This window comes from Bacillus rossius, chromosome 6, assembly GCF_032445375.1.
Source record: "Bacillus rossius redtenbacheri isolate Brsri chromosome 6, Brsri_v3, whole genome shotgun sequence".
NCBI lineage: Eukaryota > Metazoa > Arthropoda > Insecta > Phasmatodea > Bacillidae > Bacillus > Bacillus rossius.
In genome coordinates, this window is record NC_086334.1 from 82303059 (window position 1) to 82323999 (window position 20941).

A 20941-nucleotide genomic window follows, 5' to 3' on the forward strand; every position below is an offset into this window, starting at 1 on the left:
TCCTAAAAAGAAAGCATCAAGACGATGAAAACACTTTGACATCATCGATAGCAAATTCATACGGTAATCTGGTTAAGAGTATGTCTTCTACAGTGATTGTTATGTGCCGTGTATTAGGGATTTAGGCACGTTTTATTTAAAATTTTGTAATGTTAAATATTTTTGGAAATATTTTTTTTCTCTCATCTTATTTTCTTTACAGCCAGGCCCTCAGCCTTTGTTCTCAGAGACGAGCTGATTTTCTTTCCCAGCCTCATGCTAGGCTAGCATTCTGGCTAATATTTCTCCCGCCTCCAGGCACGTCGAGGGCCGGTAACTTTATTTCTTCGCGTGACCACTTTTGCCTAGAGCAGCTTGTGAAGCAGTGCTGAGCCCTGCTAACTCTGTCACGAATCGGTATAAGGTTCACTAGCAGCAAGACACGACAGGAGGATCCCGTGGGCCTTGCGTCCCACAGACCATGCATTTTTTGAAGCCATCCCCCTCCTGCTCACCCACCCTTTCTTCTCAGAAGTGAAGCTAGGAGCGACGACCGCACGGGTACGTTAACCGAAGTCAAGGCCATCTCAGGCTTGACAGCCGCAGTTACGATTCTGGACTTTAACGACATCTAGCGACGGCTGTGGTCACTAACGCCACTTGTGGGCGTCGGCAGCGCCGACACCAGCGCTCGCGCGGAGGTAACGTCAACCTCTCTCCCCCTTATGTCTCAAGCCGCTAGGTGGCACCTATGGTTACTCCATTACCCCCTAGCTTGACACTCGTCGGTTACTAGTCGATTTATTAGTACTTCTTCTCGCCACCAAAAGAAAGCGCCTCAGTCGCGCAGTCACTCCAGTAAGATCTAATTTTTTTTATGCCGGACACCTTCGGGTGGACTCGGTAATTTTCGGCTCAGAGCACACCCCCCCTCCCATTCTCTAGAGACCCTGCGCTTCTGGTGATATCCCGCAATGAACTTACTTCGGTGCGCGCCTCCTGACTGACTGGTACCATTAATATCTGCGATCTTCGGCGAATCATCGACATCGCAACGTATATTATGTAGTCTTCTCAGACTAGAGGGATGAAGTCCCTATCTAAAATTAATATTAACCTGTCAGTAGTTTAGTTGAAAGTAGAGAACCTTGGTTTTTTTTTTTTAAATTATAGATATACATAATTTTTTAACTCATGATGACTTCCGTGTCTACCGCGCATCGTGGTTCGGGTTTTCGGAGACGAGACGCCCTCTCCTGAGCGCCAGGACCAACACTCTGTTTTGGTAAGACTTGACGTCATCCCCCCCTTTAATTTTCCTTCTATTGGCCTTTTGCGCCATTTAAGTATACTGTCTGGAAACAGGTCTAATTCTTTCGAATTTGGACTTCTGTTTCAGACAGGGTTCCAAGTTTGGGGCAGCCAAAATCCTCTGCCAGGACCCACTGGAGTCGGTTCCTGAGCATAATCCACCATCTTTAGACCTACTACCTCTATCACCGTCTACCTACAGCCCCGGGTGATACCCGCATAATTCTATTATTCTATTCACGAACTCAAAAAAAAAATAGTGTAACCCAGTTAAGACAGCGGACAGTAAAAGCAAGTCGAGGATAAGACATTTATATTATGTTTTGCAAGGACTATATGTACAACCCTTAAAGTTACCAATGTTGATTTCATTAATGTTCTTAAGTATTGTTATTTTTGTAAAACATTCAGGGCCGGCCCGATAGTAAATAAGTTCAAAGAATATAATATAATAAGAGTAATTGTGAGGAATTTAAGTAAGATCACTTATCAATGAAAAACAGATGTTACTAAGGAAAATTTAATCCATAAAAAAAAGAAAGAACAATGTTTAATAAAATAAGGAAGTCTATAGATGTAACAGTTGTTTTTATTTACTTAATATATAATAACGATCCTTTTTCTCCCAAGTGTTCGTAGGGAGTCTCTAAATTTTCTTTATTTACTCCTAGTGTCGCCTCTGTTGTTGACTTTTATAGCTATCAATTAAGGCCCCAGCATTCAGAGTTTCCAAATCTTTTTATCTAATTACCTAATTATTCTTTAAGACACTTGGGGTATTACAGTTACAGTGACTCTGAGGCTGTTGACAAAGGCATATAATGTTATGAAGCACCTAGAGCTGACAAGATCGAAGAATGTGGCAATGTCCTGAGACCGAAGCGATGGAAACGTCGTGTTATAATAAATAAATCTGATAATGCTTATTATGATCACTGGGACGATTGTGATATTAAAAGTATTTATGATAAACAAGCAAGTAAGATGGTGGTAGAAGAGATTGATTACACATCATGGAAAGATCCAAACATATTGGTTGACCGGCTAAGACTTCTACATGGCTCGTTTTGTGCAGGAAATTATTCGTGCATCAAAGAAATATTCTTCATACTCAAAGAACTGAGAAAAGCTGGCTACATACAGTAATGGCTTCTTTTACTTGTATTTGTGTAATGTTGAGAAGTAATTAAATATTGAAAGTAAAAATTAAATTTGTTATGTCTTGTATTCTGATTTCGAAATAAGCCTGTGTGTTTCCGCTACTGTAAGTGTGATCATTCCGTTTCCTGTGTGTACTGTGTGTACGTTCTGTTTCCTGTGTGTACTGTGTGTACGTTCCGTTTCCTGTGTGTACGTTCCGTTTCATGTGTGTACTGTTTGTACGTTCTGTTTCCTGTGTGTACTGTGTGTATATGTTCCGTTTCCTGTGTGTACTGTGTGTACGTTCCGTTTCCTGTGTGTACTCTGTATACATTGCATGTTGGAGCCGAGTAGACTTGTATCCATGTAGATTCATAGACATGTAGTTTCGCAGCCATGCGGTCTTTTAGTCATGCAGTCTCGCAGCCATGTATAACTCGGAACCAGCTAGAACATTTTAGACTTGTAGCCTTGTAGCCTCGTAGTCTCTTAGACTCGTAGCGTTGTAGCCCAATATCATTGGAGCTGTTGAAAGCAAAGGCAATTGTAGGAGCTGTTGGAGCTGTTGGAGCATTTGGAGCATTTGGAGCTGTTGGAGCTAAGAAGTAGTCGTTTCACGTCTATGCAGTGCTAAATGTTTATAAGATTGCTGGATTTCGCAAGTGATCCTGTAGTAGGATAGAAATTGTGTAATAAATATTATGTTTGTAAAAGACTTTGTGGTGTTTTATTTCTCGAACCTTACACTTTCCTGGTATTTAAATTAAATTTATTTTAGCTTCGTCCAGGATCGTGCCAAGGACCTTAGTCGACATAATTAATCAGTATATTGTTTACAAATTTATTTAATAAATTTTTAACTTTTTCCTGAATTTCTTGGTTAATTATTACGAATATTCCAAGATGTTGGTCTTGATGTCTGATAGGATGATGGTAGTAGAGGATTTAAAGTCTCTTTAAGAATGTTGAATGTGGTTTATTGAAATTATTATTTTTTTCATAAAATTAAACATTATTGCATCGATCGATTATCGAACCAAGGACTGGAGCGGATCGAATCAATATTTAAGTTAATGAGTGATTTTTTTTGATGAATTTTGGATTTTTTCCCGAATTTATAGCTAAATTATTACATGATTTCCAAATGGCTCCCAAATTTCAAGATGGCGGGTCACATCGGTAATAAATATTAACTGCACTGTAGCGGGTTAGAATAAAATTATCCAGATGGAAATGTTCTCTATAATACGAGTACATACACAAGATGGTGTACTCCAGCAGGTGGTAGCTTCTGGTAGCATGTACTGAACATAAAATGTCGGAACCATGATGGTCGACAAGGACAAAGTCAAATTTCAAGGTCAAGGTCAAATTTCAAGGTCAAGGTCAAAGGTGTGGTGACCAGATAATTATACTAACATGGTATCAGCACACTCTAGTGGACGAAAACAAGATGGTGATCTCCAGCGGGTGATTTCAAGATGGCCACCGTCACGAAAAGTGCAATGGTTGTTTTAAGGATTTTTTTATTATTTAATTAGGTTGATTAATTTTTTTAATGATTTTTAAATTTTTTCCTGAATCTCTAGCATTAAAATTACGGATTTTCAAGATGGCGGACATGACGTCATGCTCACTGGCGATATATTTGCTTTGAAAAAAAGTGGTGGGAGTCAGTCTGCTAGCAGCCACAACGGGGGGAAGGTTCGGTTGCCATTTTTATTTTTTTTGCCCCCACCGGGTTCGAACCGAGGACGCCGAACTCCGTGTCGTAAATGTACATTTTTATAAATAATTTATTAAAATTTATTAAATGAATTTTTTTATAAATTTGTAAGTTTTTTTCTTTAAAATCGGATAATAAATAGAAAAGTTAAAGATGGCGACTGTAACGAAAATTGCAACAGTGACGTCATCATCCAATATGGCGGTAAACACAACGTCGGAATGTTCGAGAAAACAAAATGGCGGTCCAAAATTGCTGCTGTGATCTACTTGTCCTGTTACGCTGTGTCCCGTTACACTGTGTCCCGTTACACTGTGTCCCGTTACTCTCACCCAAGATGGCCACCGTGACGTCAGAATGTAAACAATCTTCAATCCACACCCAGGACCCAGACCTCGGACATACATTCCTATACTACTATCGTTAAATAATAATTATAAAATATATATTTTTTTTCTGTCCATCTCTCATACAAAACATAACCTCTACTTACGATTTGTGGATACATTTTTTTGTCAATAAACAATTTAATTGGTAACAGTTAATGTTTCACGCGTGACCGCGGTTCTCGTTGGCTAGTATAGAGTTGTTCCTCTCGCTTCCGGCAGATGGCGCGGTTGCTGGCACACGGCTAACCGTTAAAAAAACTCTTTTCTCGCGGTTGCGGGTATGAAACTGACGCGAAGAATAGATAGAAACCATCTTTGAAGCAGGTAATATCGTGTCAAAATTTGAGCTCAATCGGTGCAGAACTTTTTAAGTTTTTGAAGCTCACACAAACCAACTTAACATTTTTATATAGATAGGTTGCCTATAACCCAGACTACAATTTTAGTCTTTCCCGATAAATAAACATGCTATTACAAATAATTATAATTTAATTTTAAGAAACATAAAATTACAGCAAAAAAAAAAAAAGGAAACCTTATTATGCATCTCGTTTGTGCATGATAAGGAACACATCCTTAGGTGCACTATAACTACACATTTTAATCCAAAGTGGCAACTTTTTTGACTTCAATATGGATGGAGTGCTTAAGAGCTTTCTTGGTGCAGCTTAACAGGTAAAGCAGTTAAAAGAGTTAATCCTTGGGAATGTCGTGCTTAAAGCTATTTAACATGTGTGATTTATTTAATCCATATGGTGAGTGTTGTAGGGTATGGAAACTTTCCACGTGCACAATAATTTGTATGTAAAAAAACGAGTCCTGTTTAAAATATGGCTGATATGGATGCTTTCTACCAGCCACTTTTTGAAATTTAAACATGGCACCCTTAAGGAAATATTTTTAAATTTTAAGATGGCACTCCCTAGCGGAAAATCTTTGTGCTTTAACTTGTCACAATTAATGGCAACAGCTACTACTTTATATGGCTCTCTCTTCCAGAAAAAATTTAAAATTAAAGATGGCACCCTGTAGCAAACGACACTGCTACTATAGCAACCCAAAGGCGTAACATAATTTGAGACAATATATATTTGTTTATTTTCCTACTGACTTCCTAGCCGATTGGCTATTCTCTCCGCAATCTAACCTCAACATGATGTGCGCCCCTCGTTTCGGTCCCGTACCTCTGGAGGATTTTTGTATAAAATAACAATAAAAAAAATCCCCTCGCTTTTGGAAATAAAGATGGCCATTGGCAGCAGACGACAAACATAATTATGACATGGTGTGCCAAAACAACCAGGGTGTTCCATAAATACAAGATGTTTCTCACTTAGTTATAGTAGGTGTACATTAATTTTGTACCATGATTATCAGCATTTCGTATAAACGAGTCAGGTCTCTATTGCTCTCCGTACTCACTGGCGGTGCTTAATGTTAATTGCAGATGTGACAGCTGGTGCTTTATGTCACAGGGTACACATCCGTTGTAGTACCATTTGGCGGTAGTGGACGATGTGGAGCTGTGTGGTGACTTTGCAGGAGGTAGAGGCGTCGCTCAGTATTGAGTACAGGTGATAGTCCAGTGCCCTCGGTCACAGGAAACATCATTTGCATCACAAAGCTTCCATGGGCTTTAAAAACTAAATTAATGTAAAGTTGTTTTTAACTACACAAGGGTTGTAACAATATGAAGGAGAACATTGGGGAATATTAGGGTGGATGAGGTGGATCTGGATACTCTTAAATTGGGTTGCCTATGAGGTGAGAGAGGTGGAGTGGTGGATGGCAAGTGTGCATGATTGGATACACTTTGTGTGGGAAACATTTAACCCATAAACCCTACACCCCATGTTCATAAATGCATGTGGTATTTCACTTTAGATTTTCATCATATTCATACACAATATGCATAACCAAGTGTATTTTAAATTCTTTTCTAATTCAGCACATCAATACAACATCTATTCCTTGCCCAAGTGAAATAAAAACAGAAGCTGTTAACTGTTCGTGAAGAAGACTTGTGCGCTGCTCAGTGTCAATGGTTACATGTTGTTTGTTGAAGGGAGGGTACACTTCGTCCCGGAGACCTGCTGATGGCGGTGGATGGCATGCCACTCTCTGGAGCAACTCTGGAGGAGGCGCAGACACTGCTCAATGGCTCCGCCAGAACTGTGACCACGCTGGTCGTGCAGTACAACGTGAGCGTGCTTGCTGCGGTGCTGCAGGCTACAGGCCCGCTCTACGTGGAGGTTGAGCGACCTCTGAACCACGAGCTCGGAGTCAAGCTGCGGGTGGAGTCAGGCAGTTTGAGCGACACCATCGTCATAGAGTCGGTGCGGCCGGGCAGCACCGCAGACAGGTACCCCGTCCAGTTACTACTGTTTCCTTTTCCTTTATAAGTGGATGAGACTCATATTTTTATCTACTTGTTTATATGCAGTAATTTTAGTTATCTTTAAATGATCCTGTGAATAACTTTTTGAATTCCATAATCGTTTTATTTTAGGGCATCTTTATTCATAATTTGGACAGGCAGACAACTTTATCATTACGAAAATTGTGGATCCTTTTGTGAACACATTTTATGTAGGTACTTATATTTATTTTACTTTTATGATTATTAAGATTTTTGAATGAGAAAGCTATAACTGACAGCATTAAGGACTTTTGTGTAAGTTTCATGTGGATAAATAGGGGTATTAATATTTAATTCAGAACAATAAAATTGCTGCATACTCTCTAAGAAATTTGCATATAAAGTACCTTTATCAAAAATATAATTTTTTGACTTTAGCTGAGAATGTTTATATTTTCTATAATTAAATATTTTTTAAATTATTATATGAGTTATACATCAAAGGCTTTATTTAAAACCCTGATTATAGTTACATCTTTCATAGTGTTAAGTATGTGGTCCTGAGAGGACTGTTATACTCCACTGTATTGCACTCAACGATCCTTTAGATCTTTCTGACTGCCTGTCAAAACAAATTGTACATGATGTTTTAAAATATTGTAGTAAATGAAAACAAATATATTCATTCATTGGCCTTATATTAGGCTAGAAAAATCTATAATAAGAACATTGCAATGATTAGAAGTCTTTCTGGTCTGCTATTTTCGACAAACAATCCTTATTAAGGAATAGATGTTGCATTGATGTGCTGAATAAGAAAAACATTAAAAATACACTTGGTTATGCATATTGTGTACGAATATGATGACAATCTAAAGTGCAATATCACATGCCTTTAAAAACAGGGGAAATGTAGGGTTTATGGGCTCAATTTTTCCCACACAAAGTGTATCCAATCATGCACACTTGTTATCCACCACTCCACCTCTCTCTCCTCATAGGCAACCCACATTAAGAGTATTCAGCTCCACCTCATCTATTCCAACATTCTCCTTCACCTTGTTACAGCTGCTTTAAGGGGGGGGGGAACACATAACCATATACTCAGTAGTTACACAAGAGTGAAACATAAACAAAAGGAATTTAATTTCCATAATAGGAAGTAGAAAATGGATTGTATGTAAAGTAATAAATAAAAAAAGTAGTTTGCTTAAAGCTTACCCTTTTTTGTTAGTAATTGTTTCAATTATTTTATTTTGATATTTTCAGGAGTTTAGAATTACAAAGATCATAATAAATGGGGTGGGGGTTGTTTGGTTTACAGCCATTAGAAATTATCAATTACTAAAAGGTTGCAACTGGCACAAATTAAACAATCTTATTTGTACAAAAAAAATATAACATCAATGAATAATATAGTTGCTAGCCCAACAAATGCGGGATCATAAACAATTTGATTTAACAATATCTGATTGTTGACTGTTCACGGCCGGTGACTAGAAGCGGGGAGACTCGTGGAATTCATTCAAGAGGGAAAGGCATTAATGTAGTAGACTTCAGGGATGGACTTGAGCCGGAGAAAACCCTGCGCTCTTGCACTAATTCTTTCACTAATTCTTGCACTAATTATTGCACCCCAATGGAACCAAAAAATGTATCCAGTGGTCGAGAATAAAAAATTAGGCAAGAAGTTAGGGCAAAAAGTTAAATGGGGTGGCAACTTTAGCCAAAAGGGTTTTTGAATTTGCCACTGACCAGTCTGGGGTGGAATGAAGAGGCTCACTCCCTCGGAAGAGACAGCACGAGTGCTCGCGGTAGTCCGGCGCGAGACATGGCACGAGATTAGCCTAGTTACTAGTCCGAGCTTATGTCGTCTAGCCAACTAGGAAATAAAAAAGTAAAAAACTTAGGAAACACTCCCGAAATTAAGGGATCACAACCTATTAATTTAGTCACGGCGAGAACGCTGTCAGATAAAGTCGCGGGCAAAAAGCTCCGGCGAGATGCGACCGCGGTGACTGCAGGAGGACGAATCTCTCAATCTATAGGGATGCATGTAGTTAAAACTTGGGCCATAGGCCTGAGGCTTATGGAGTGAGGAAACTGGCCTTTGATTGGCTAGAAAAAGCGCGTGGAGGGCTCGCTCCACTGACCAAAAGAAAAAATAAAGAAGGTGGAAGGTAGCCTAACTAACGGTGATCACGCCCGCTCCGTCGGTGCGCCGGTGAACCATACTGGTGGTTAGTTCACCAAAGTCCCGCCAGGGGGCCAGTGTTAGCCAGGCCTTAAGGGACCAACTGGTGCGCGTTCTGTCAGGCAATAAGGGAACTAGGTAGAGGAGAGGTAGGGGCGGCTAGAATTCACTAAATGTAAGTGGTTGTAGTTTTCATCGCGAGGTGGTGATGGCAGGCATTTCACTAGCCAGTGAGAAGAGCTTGATTTAGGCTCGCCGGGAGCTGAGGTTAATGGCCCCAGTCAGTGGTCGGCTGTTGTTCGTGGAAAATAGGGAAGTGGGGATCTTCTGGCTCGTGAGAAAAGTCTTTGGTTGAGCACCGATATGTGCTTGACAGCCCTGGAACATTATAATGGGGCATGACTGGTGCTGCTAGTCTAAGCTGAGCTCTGGGGATTTGAATGCCCTGTTAGGATGCTTAGAAAAGAGCTCTCGGATTCGAAGTCGGACACTGTTACTAGTCGCGTTATTGGTCCAAGGTAGGGAGAAAAATGAGAGCTCATACTAGCATTGGTGAAATCACATTGGGGTATCAGTTGAGGCATTGATAAAATGTCGTGGGACTCTAGTAGGAATTATTTGATCAGGGTGAAAAATGAGTTAACAAAGTTTAACTTAGAGGATTTAGGTGAAAATAAAATTTGTGGCAAAACCTCCTTTACAACAATCTCCCCTTCTCCCTCACCCTTACTGTCACACACTGCCACAACCTCCAAATCACCTCACAATCCACTTAACTCTCCACCTCACCTGAACCTCGCTCTTCACCTCTACTTCACCCACCACCTCTCTCCTATATTTCTGCCCCAAATACCCCTCACCTCGTCAGCTGTGCTTGGCCATTTTGTTGTGTGTGTGCAATATCGAATCCAATGTTCACTGGTGGTCACCACTACTGCCGATTGCTGATGGCGATCACCTTGGATGACGTCACTGATGGTTTCAGAGTACGTTTATAAATCGAACCAAAGTCACTGCACATTATTTATTCATGGTTTCGTAAAAAACTGACTGTTGTGTGTTGGTTTAGAACTGCGAAGACAGTGGATGATCTCGAAGTTCAAAAGCAAATGTGAAAGGTATTTAGCAAAATGAAAATTGAGGTGAAGATATTAAAATAAGTTAAATAAAGAACAATCAAATATTCATAACATTTGTTAAATATACGTTGCTTGCCACCATTAAACACATATAGCAGCTAGGGATGAGCAAAATGGTTATTTTCCAATAGCAGTTATGACAGTTATCATTCCTATTGAATAGTTGGTTATTAGATGGTTAACACTATCACTTATTGGGCATTCAGTTCTGTATTAAATCATTTACTATTCCAATTGCAAACAGTGGTTAAATATCATTGCAGCCAACAATATTATGGCGTAATTACGTGTTTTTTTTTATTCAAAAGAAAAATACATTTCTTCATGGTAGCACATGCAATAATATATCATTTTATCCAGGCACCTTAATTATTTTTATAACAAAGAAATTTATACTTTCTCAATGAATGACACATTTTATTAAATTTAGCTCATATTCCGGTTAATGTGAACGTGCATAAGTTATATGTAGATTATTGACACACATATGAAACAACCTTATAATGTTAATGTGTGAAATCCAATTAATTACAAAATAATTAATATCTGCCACTTTCTGATAGTTGTATAATAACCGATAGTTGTTTAAAAAATCGAATGCATGCACAAAAGGTTTTATGTCGGTCGAGAGCAGGGAACTGTTTACGTTGATTGTGGAAAAAAAATTTATGTTGATTAAGAGCTCAGAACTGTTTCTGTCAATCGCGAGCATAGGACTCTGGTATAAACCGTTACTTTGAAAATGTGCAATTACTCGAAGAACTTAAAAACTGCTTAAATACTTGAAGAACTTAACAGGTGTTGAAAGATTATTTTAAAACCGAAAACCGTATGAAAGTAAATCACAGTTTAGAGAGTTTCGTTCAGAAATTAGTTATTGCTCTTTGAGAATCGATACTATCTAACGCAAGACCTGGTCTTTCGTTAAGGAAATGCATTATCGCGATACCTAAGAGCAGTGAAAGAGTTGAAATTGTAGTATATGCGCTCGCTCTGTTTGGCGATGTGCGCTACCCCACAGTTAAAAATTAGATAACCTATCTTTCTTCTATAACCGGATATCGGAGATCCAGCAATGTTATTGTTTCATAAGCGTTTTATATACCGATAATCGTCAACACCGCTCATCATTGATAAGAGCACGAAACCACAGAAAATTTAAATATATTATAACAGATCCGGTAAAATCATGGCTTAGGAACTGATTTTCGACAAGGAATTTTTTTAATTACTACTTTTAGTAGTGTGTAAATGGGGCTCTGAGGACAGGCTTCCAGGCTGTGGAGTCAGAGCCGGGTCAATGGCCGACCTATTTGACGCCTCGGCGGTCATTTTGGACTCAAAAATGACTCAAAATTCCTGAAAAATGACTTAATTTCCAAAAATTATCAGCTTTGCGGGGAAAATTCCTGTTTCGAAGGAAAATTTCCCGTATTTTTCCCTTCAAAATGTCAGCGGCTTGAAATGTTAATATTGAGACTTAATCATCCATATCTACAGCATATCTACGATACCGTTAAAATTACCGGAATGGCCGCCATGTTGTAAATCTTTGTGTATTAACCGAGATATAAGAAAAAAAATTATAACATATATAGATTATAAATTTTTTATAAAAATATTTAAAAAGAGCGTTGTACATTTCGTTACCGTTATTCACTCTAAATTCTATAAAAGTTGCATATTTCGTTACATCTGTCAATTAGGACATTTATGACAAAATAGTGGCGTATATCCTTACGGACACCATTCTAAATCAATGCAATTTTCGTTATGGTTGCCATAACGAATTTCCGTGATTTTTATGCTAGAAATATAGAAAAAAATTTAAATTCATAAAAAAATAAATAAATTTTATTAAAATGTTGTTAAAACCGCACTTATGTTACCGGTTCCAATCCGGCGAGAACCAAAATTATAAAGAAGACAGATCCTTCCTCCATGGAAGCCAACGCCAGACTGACCTCTCACCACAAAGGTCAAAGTATATTTATCGCCAGGTAGCATGTTGTTAATCGTACCTCTTGTTTTCAGTAATCGAAATCAGTTCGCTAGTGTCATGTAGTACACATGACATCTGATAAAGTGCATTACCAAAATATTAGTTTAATTTTTATCCAATAGAGTGAAGTTATCATTTATTATTACTGTAGGATCCGCCATATTGAAATGTGGCCGCCATATTGGAAATCTTTAATAATTAACCAAGAAATTCGGGAAAAAATTCAAAAGTCATCAAAAAATCATTCATTTATTTACTGATTGATTCGATTAGATCCTGTCCTTCTTTCGATATTCAAACAGTATTTTAAATAAATAATATAAGTTTCGAAAATAAAATACATCAAGATGTTTTACAAACATAATTTAATAACATAATTTCTATTCTAATACTGAGAGACTTGTGAAAGTAAGCAATCTAATAAACATTTAGAACAACATCGACACGAAATGACTAATTGTCAGCCAGCCAGCCAGACCCTTTACTGACATAATTTTCCTTTCTTGACAGATTTTCTGGACACAATGTTTAACAACTTCTTCACATCGTCAGAACTGTAAATTATAGCAGCAGCAGCAGCAGCAGCAGCAGCAGCAGCAGCCGAAGTCTTGAAAGCACTCTTCGTCAATTTGTCCTCGAACGAATACAGCTTACCATATACACAATCCAATCACAAGTTATATTTCAAAGAAGAGTTTGTTGCTACATCATCAGTAAGTTAATTTGATAATGTTCCGTCTAATATCGTCGAGAAAAGTACAAATGTATTTGGCTCCAACAGACTTAACTCCAAAGATCAATGCACCAAGCTTTAATTGTTCTAATTTTTCCAAGAGCTCCAATGTTTCAATGCTCCAATTGATACACTAAGCCAACAGCTCCAAGTGCTTCAAAGTTCGAACTACAGCAATAGCCATTGGCTCCCAAAAATGCTCCGATGCTCCAAAATTCCAACACATCCAAAAACTACAAAACTCAGAGTCTCCAATTGCTCCACAAGTTCTAACAGCTCCAATTTCTACAACTGCTCCAATGCTCCAATTCCTCCAACTACTCCAACTGCTCTAATTGGCTCCAACAGCTCGAAAGTTCCAACAGCTTCAATTGCTCCAAGTACTGCAACTGCTCCATCTACATTAAGTTCCAACTTATTTCAATTACATTTTTTGTTCGAGCTACGCTTGATTGCTGGAATGAATGAAAAATTAAAAAAACAGGTTCTGAGAGCTTATGAACTTTTTTTTTTTTTGTAATTTTTCCTTAATTTTATTTTATTTTTGCAATTTTCTAATATGAAGGAAAAAGTGCTTTAGTTTTCTCCGTCTGCTCCTGATAATTCCTGTGGATACTCAAAGCGCTTCTGGTCATTCCTGTGGTTTCTCCAAATGCTTCTGGTTATTTCTGAGGAGTCCATCTCTGCATAAATATTTTTTTTTACTTAATTAGACACGCAAATTTATTTTGAGTTACAATTAAATTTTCAATTTATGGTTCCAAATTATCACTAAAAAAGTATTTTATCAAGTAGAAATTAAACAAAAAAAATATTTATTACATAGTTAAAATATATGCTTTGATACATCTGAGAAGCACTAACATGCAAGACGAACTTCCTTCTCCTTGGTGTCTAGCGATGCCTACATTCTTGCGATCGTAAGTGAGCATGCCGCATTCCGCGTAAAATAAAAATAAAAATTTATCTACATGCAACGTGTGGCACCATCTATTGTTGAAAAGCAGAACTACAAGGAACAAGTTTTATGTATGAGATAAATAACTCACGCCGATAAAAAAATTAACAAATTCTATTTAAGTTATTAATTCAATTGAAAGATTTAAATTTGAATCTGTCAGTCGTTGAAGCTTACATGTATCATGGTTCTTTATCTGTACCTTTATCAAAACGACATTGCTGTAAATACTGCAGCAAGGAGTTTACCTTGAGAAAAAATGCTAAACGATATGAGAGAAACGAGTGTATTTTGGGCCATGGGCAAAAAACCATTCAGTTGCAGTTAGTATCAGAAACCCTTAGGTAGAAGGTTTTTTTTTGAATAGACCTTGCAAAACCTGTACAACTAAGGTGATTGAAGATAACAAAGACTGGGCTACAACGCCGGGGAATAGGAACGATGGCAAAATATTAGATGACTATAAGATTGCGTATAATGTAAAAATGCTATTGCTAAAAATTCTATCATATATCACAATAATAATTTGAAATATAAAACTAACGAAGAAAGTAGCAAATATATGAGAAATGAAAATATATTTACAATAAATTCTAGTCGTTTCCATGGAAATGCGAACAACGGAGAACGATCTGAAGCTGACAAGGACGAAGACTATGATGAAACATTTGAAGCTGACATGATTGAAGACTATGATGACACTTCTGAGGCTGACATGTTCGAGGACTGTGTTGACGTACCTGAAGCTCACAAGTTCGAAGACTGTGAAGAAGCAATGAGACCAAAACACTGGAAACGTGTTAAAATAGATTATTCTGACCAAGCTTGCGATGATCATAATGTCGTTGACGAAAGTGACCAAGAGGCTGGTGATAAAATGGAAAAGTCCAGAGATTTTAATAAAATTTATTATAAACATGCAAGTAAGATGACATCAAAAGAGATTAATTACGCATCATGGGAAAATCCTAACATATTGGTTGACAGTTAAGACTTCTACAAGCTTCGCTTTGTGCAGGTAACATTTTGTAAATCAAAGAAGTATCCATCATACTCAAAGAAATAAAAAAATACACTCTACTTATCATAATGACATATTTTATCTGCTTGTGTACATAAATGAAAAGTAAATAAATTATTTGTTTCCAAATATTATCGTTCATTCTCGTAATCTGATTTCTACCTAATTCCGAGTTTTCGTTTAACATTTTCGAAATTAAAGGTGTAAAAATCGTAACCACTGAAAGCCATTAATAATAGCCATAATAGCAATCAAGCCAAATTCGATAAAAATATGTAATTGAAATAATCTGGAACTCAGTGTAGATGGATCAGTTGCAGTACTTGGAAAATTGGAGCACTTGATGTAATTTAAACTTTTCGAACTTTTGAGCTATTGGAACTTTGGAGAAGTTTGACCCCATTAGAGCAGTTGGAACCCATTAGAGCAGTGGGAGCAATTGAAGCGGTTGTAGCTTTGGAGCTCTAAGAACTGTTGGCCAATTGGAGAAATTGATGCTCTTTGAACTTTGGAGCAGTTGGAGCACTTTAGTGCATTGGAGCAGTTGGAGCATATTAGAGCATTGGGCAAGTGGGAACGATTGGAGCTGTTGGTACTTTGAAACTGTTGGAGCCCATTAAAGCATTGGAGCTGATGTAACTTTGGAGCAATTCTAACTTTGGAGCACTTGAAGCTGTTAGCCAATTAGAACAATTGAACATTGGATCTCTTGTAACAATTGACCTTTGGATTCAATGCCTGTTAAACCAATGGCTGCTGGAGCAGTTGGAACTTGGGAGAAGTTAAAACTGTTGATCAATTCGTGCATTGGAGCAATAGGAGTTGATGGTACTTTGGAGACGTTGGAGCACATTAAAACATTAGAGCGATTGGAACATTGAAGCAGTTAGAGAACATTAGAACATTTAAGTGATTGGAACATTGGAGAAGTTCGAGCAATTGAAGCTGTTGGAACTTTGGAGCATTGGAGCATTTTCGGGCGCCAATGCCTGTTGGTGTAATTGGAGCGTTGAAGCCCTTGTAGCTGTTGGCTTATTGGATCAATTGGAGCATTGGAGCTCTTGGAAAAATTAGAACAATTAAAGCTTGGTGCATTGATCTTTCGAGTTAAGGCTGTTGGAGCCAAAGACATTTGTACTCTTCTTGACTATATTAGACAGAACATTATCAAATTAACTTACTGATGATGTAGCAACAAACTGTTCTTTGAAATATAACTTTTGGTTGGATTGTGTATATGGTAAGCTGTATCCGTTCAAGGACAAAGTGACGAAGAGTGCTTTCAAGACTTCGGCTGCTGCTGCTGCTGCTGCTATAATTTACAGTTCTGAATATGTGAATAAGTCTGTTAAACATAGTGTCCAGAATCTCTGTCAAGAAGAGAAAGATTATATCAGTAAATTATCTGCGTGGTCTCTGTCTAGTATTAACCGATTGGAGATGAATATTAGTCTATTCACATCGACGCAGAACAAAATGATTGTTAGATTGTTTACTTTCGCAAGTGTTTCTGTAGTAGAATAGAAATTATGTAATAAAATTATGTTTGTAAATTTCCCTGGCGGTGCTTTATTTTCGAACCTGACATTTTGTATTTACTTTATTGACAAAGTATTCAACCAAGAAAAATAACGTATTGAATTAATCAGAAAATTAATTAGGTAATTATTTTTAGAATTTTAACTTTTTCCGGAATTTTTAGGTTGATATTTAAAAATTTCCAAGATGGCATTCAAATTTCAAGATGGCGGATTCCATATTAATAATAAATATTTACTTCACTCTATTCGACAAAAATTTAACTGACGTGATGGTAATGCACTCTATCAGATGTTATGTGTACTACATGACACTAGCGATCTGATTTCGATTACTGAAAACAAGAGGTCGGATTAACAACATGCTAGCTGGCGATGTAAATATACCTTGGCATAAGATGTGTGAGGTCAGTGTGTTTGTGGCTTTCATAGATAAAGGATCTGTCACTATTTTTATTTATTTTTTCTCACTGGTTTCGAACGGGGGATATAAGTGCGTTTTTTAAACAAACCCTTAATAAAATTTGATTATTTGATTTTATTATAATTTTTTTTTAATTTTGTCCAAATTTCTGGTATAAAAAATACGGAAAATCCAGATGGATGCCGTAACGTAAATTGCAACGATCTAGAATCCAAGATGGTGTCTATAACTATGCGCGCACTTATGCCATACATGTCTAGGATGACGAACTTAATGAATTGTCCAATGTTTCTAGAATTCAAGATGTGACTGTAATGAAATGTGCAAAGGTGGTTTTAAATATTTTTTATTAAAATTTTATTAAATAATTTTTTTATAAAATTATTTTTTTCATAAAAATATAATAATAAATAAAGCTTTTCAAGATGGCGGCCACTAACCCGGCTCCGGCTCCACAGCCTAGAAGTCTGTCCCCAAAGTCCCAGTTACACATTACTAACTATGTTGTTATAATTCACTAAATCGTTAATACTTTATAGTTTCCAAAAAAAAATATAGAAGTTATACTTCTTAGGTATTATTAAAATATTAACCTGGACATTAAAATACCAATTTTTACACTAAGTTTTTTTAAGTTTTTTTATAAACTAATTATGCCTAAACGACTTAAATAAATAAGTCAGTAAATACTTCAGACAAACAAACCTTCACCTTGTTGAGATGATTCAACATTATTATTACTTAATATTATATTACAAAGTTATTAATTTAGTAAAAAAACTATTATTAAAGATATTAGAAACACATTCCTGAAATTATTAGACGCTTGCTCTACCGCTACTTTATTAAACTAATAAACATGTAATATGGTCATTATAATTATGGGTTATTTAAAATTTCAACTTATTTTTAATATGATTACTTCATTTTATTAAATTTTATTCCAGGGTAGTTAAACTATCATACTGTTTCATTTGCCACACATATCCGTTTGGTATCCATCCTATTCTGTATACGAAAATAACTATATATATATATATATATATATATATATATATATATATATATATATATATATATATTGCTAAATGTGGGTCCACCAATTTCTCTCACATTTCCATTCATTGACTTTTTTCCATTTTCTAAAAATTATTCTCATCAAATGCTATATACAAGAGCTATGATGTTTACACGTCAATATTAAATAGGATCCACAACAAATTCATCCGATGACAATAGACGATCCATTTTTGAGTTGAACATATTATATACCAAATGCCTTTAACCGTAGACTTTAGCATTTGTAAACACGTTTCCTTAGGTGGGGCAGTAAGCCGGTTCTGGATCAATGTAAACATTCCGCAATGTAAAAACTGTGCCAGAACCCCCTGGGGGCTGCCATCTTGTGTTAGTCTGCTGGAGGCCGCCATCTTAGTTCAACCTTTGGTTACCAGAGTGCGGCACCGTAGCCGCCACTGGGGGCCGCCATATTGTTTTCGTCTGCTGGAGGCCGCCATCTTAGTTCAACCTTTGGTTACCGGAGCACGCCACCGTCGCTTCGAAGGCAGGAGTTGTATACAAAAAACCTTGGGTGGCGGGGCTTCGATCCGTGGGACCCAAACAATGTCCAGGTTTGAAGGCAGACACCTTACCAACCAGACCACTAAACCAGTTGGGAAGTGGAGAATTAAATAAGGAATATATGCTTACATTCTCAAAAAGGTGCCATACTAGCTATGTTTAAATTCCCAAAAGAATAAGTATGCTTAAATAAAATGCTGCCATGTTTAAATTTCCAAAAATAACAAGTATGCCTTAATAAAATGCCACCATGTTTAAAATTTGAAAAAACAAGTATGCTTGAATAAAATGCTGCCATGTTTAATTTTTCCAAAAAGAACAAGTATGCTTAAATAAAATGCCGCCATGTTTAAATTTCTAAAAAAAACAAGTATGCTTAAATAAAATCTCACCAGGTTTAATTTTTCCAAAAGAACAAGTGTGCTTAAATAAAATGCCGCCATGTTTTAATTTCGAAAAAAAAAACAGTATTCTTAGAACAATTGCCGCCATGTTTAAATTTCCAAAAGAATAAATATGCTTAAATAAAATGCCGCCATGTTTAATTTTCCAAAAAGTACAAATATGTTTAAAGCAAACCCCACCACCAGTATGCTTAAATAATGCAGCCATACTAGCTATGTTTATAAATCCCACCCCTACTTTGAGTATGCTTAAAGCAAAACCCCACCACTCCACAATTGCCACTTTGTTTAAAAACACCCCAAGTATGCTTAAAACAAATGCTGCCAACTCCCCCACCCCAAGTATGCCTAAAACAAATGCCGCCATACTAGCTATGACTAAATGGAGCACCACATACTTACGCCGCCATATTTAATGCCACAGAGGAGAGCGTGGTTTTGCCTGCTGAGACTCCACGCACACAATGCGTAATTATAATTTCCCAAATCATATTATATATATTTAAAATAAAATAAATTTTAAATAAGCATTGTACAAATACCATGTAAGGGGAAGAGAGCTGGAAGCTTTCCCATATAGTAAGAACAAATAGCACTGGTTCTCTGCCAATGTGGCAGGCTAAATAAGCATAAATATAAATTTAAATAAATGTTGTACAAACAACGTGTAGGAAAGAGAGCTGGAAACCCGCTCGGGCGCCGGCGACCAGGAAGTTTTTGACATCCGCAAGCCGTCAGTGAAAATGTTTACCACAGCGAACACAAGGTCAGGCTATGGCCCGAGGGGAATGATGGAGAAAGTTGTTATTGTCACCAGTCCGCCTCGGCCACCGCCTCCAACGGTCAAGAGACATTACAGGCATTAATTCACATCTTTATCGACACAGGAAACTCCTTCCACGACACTAGGAAACGTATGCCACACTTTTTGTGAATTTTTTTCACTAAATAAGTGTCAGGGTACGCAGTTATTTTAATCTCAGGACCATAAAAGCCACCTTTAATTTCATTACCACCCAAATCACTCAAATGAAACACACGTGGAAAACTATGTGTAACTTTGACTACTCTCAAAAATTGTCTTGTGTTTTGATGTACGTATGTAGGAACCCACCCGAGCCTTTGACCACCTAGGATCGACTTTCTTAACATACCTGTAAACTGTTTGTAGCAAAGAGTTATCCCTCACAGCATTCGGAGCCATGCCTATAGTGCGGTGGAATCTATTATTGTAGACAGAAAGTGTTTTCGGTAAAAGTGTAAGCAACTTATAGTTTCCTTGTGCTATATCTAGAGTAATGATTAATTGCATACTTTTGCATTAAGGCTCAAAAATGTTTATAGTAAAATTCCGCTCCAGCGTCGCTTTGAATATTCTTAAAACACCCCGCCTCTTTTAAAATACTTTTCATGGCCGTGGTGACTAATATTCCTGTCTTTCGTTTAACTGGAACCGCATAACCACATTTGCTATAAACATCTATAGCAGTAAGGATGTACTTGAAACCGTTATTTATCCTGCTGTACAGAATCATCTCCACCAAATCAAACAGTAATAAATCACAAAGCCCATAGGTCAAAACAGGTCTACGAGGAAAATTCTACAAACTCCGCGATGCAGTTCATTAGCAATCCCATGTTGTGCGACACTCATTTCGCAATATATCCCGCTTCCTTCAACTCTTCAAGAATAGATATCACTTCGTTGCTATGTCCGGTATGGCCAAATTCTTGCGAGGCCATTAGTAATCTGAGGCGAGCAACAATCTGGTTCGGATTATCCCAATTAACCAATTTCTTTGTGCATTGCAAATCCATTGTTTTCTGTAACAAAGTATTTCCTCGCTGAGGTGAGCCAATATTCGGAAACAATCTTTTAATGATATCAAACTTTGCATGCGTTTCACTTTTATAACATTTTGTCAAAGGATCATTTCTTTTATAGTAAGCATTTGTAATATCTAGTAAATGTCCATATTGTTTTAAGACGGACTCTGAGTAGGTGTGCGGCTCTCGGCGGAACAATAATTCGAATAAGCCAAG

The 20941-nt window shown here is 37.2% G+C and overlaps 1 protein-coding gene across 1 annotated transcript in view; it reads left to right on the plus strand.

Annotated features, from left to right (window-relative positions):
- The window catches only part of LOC134533336 (glutamate receptor-interacting protein 1), a 351603-nt gene that overhangs the window by 132284 nt on the left and 198378 nt on the right, over nucleotides 1-20941 (plus strand). Inside the window, exon 5 of the mRNA XM_063370854.1 lies at nucleotides 6611-6907. Coding sequence (XP_063226924.1) covers nucleotides 6611-6907 — 297 coding nt within the window. The remainder of the gene's footprint in view (nucleotides 1-6610; nucleotides 6908-20941) is intronic.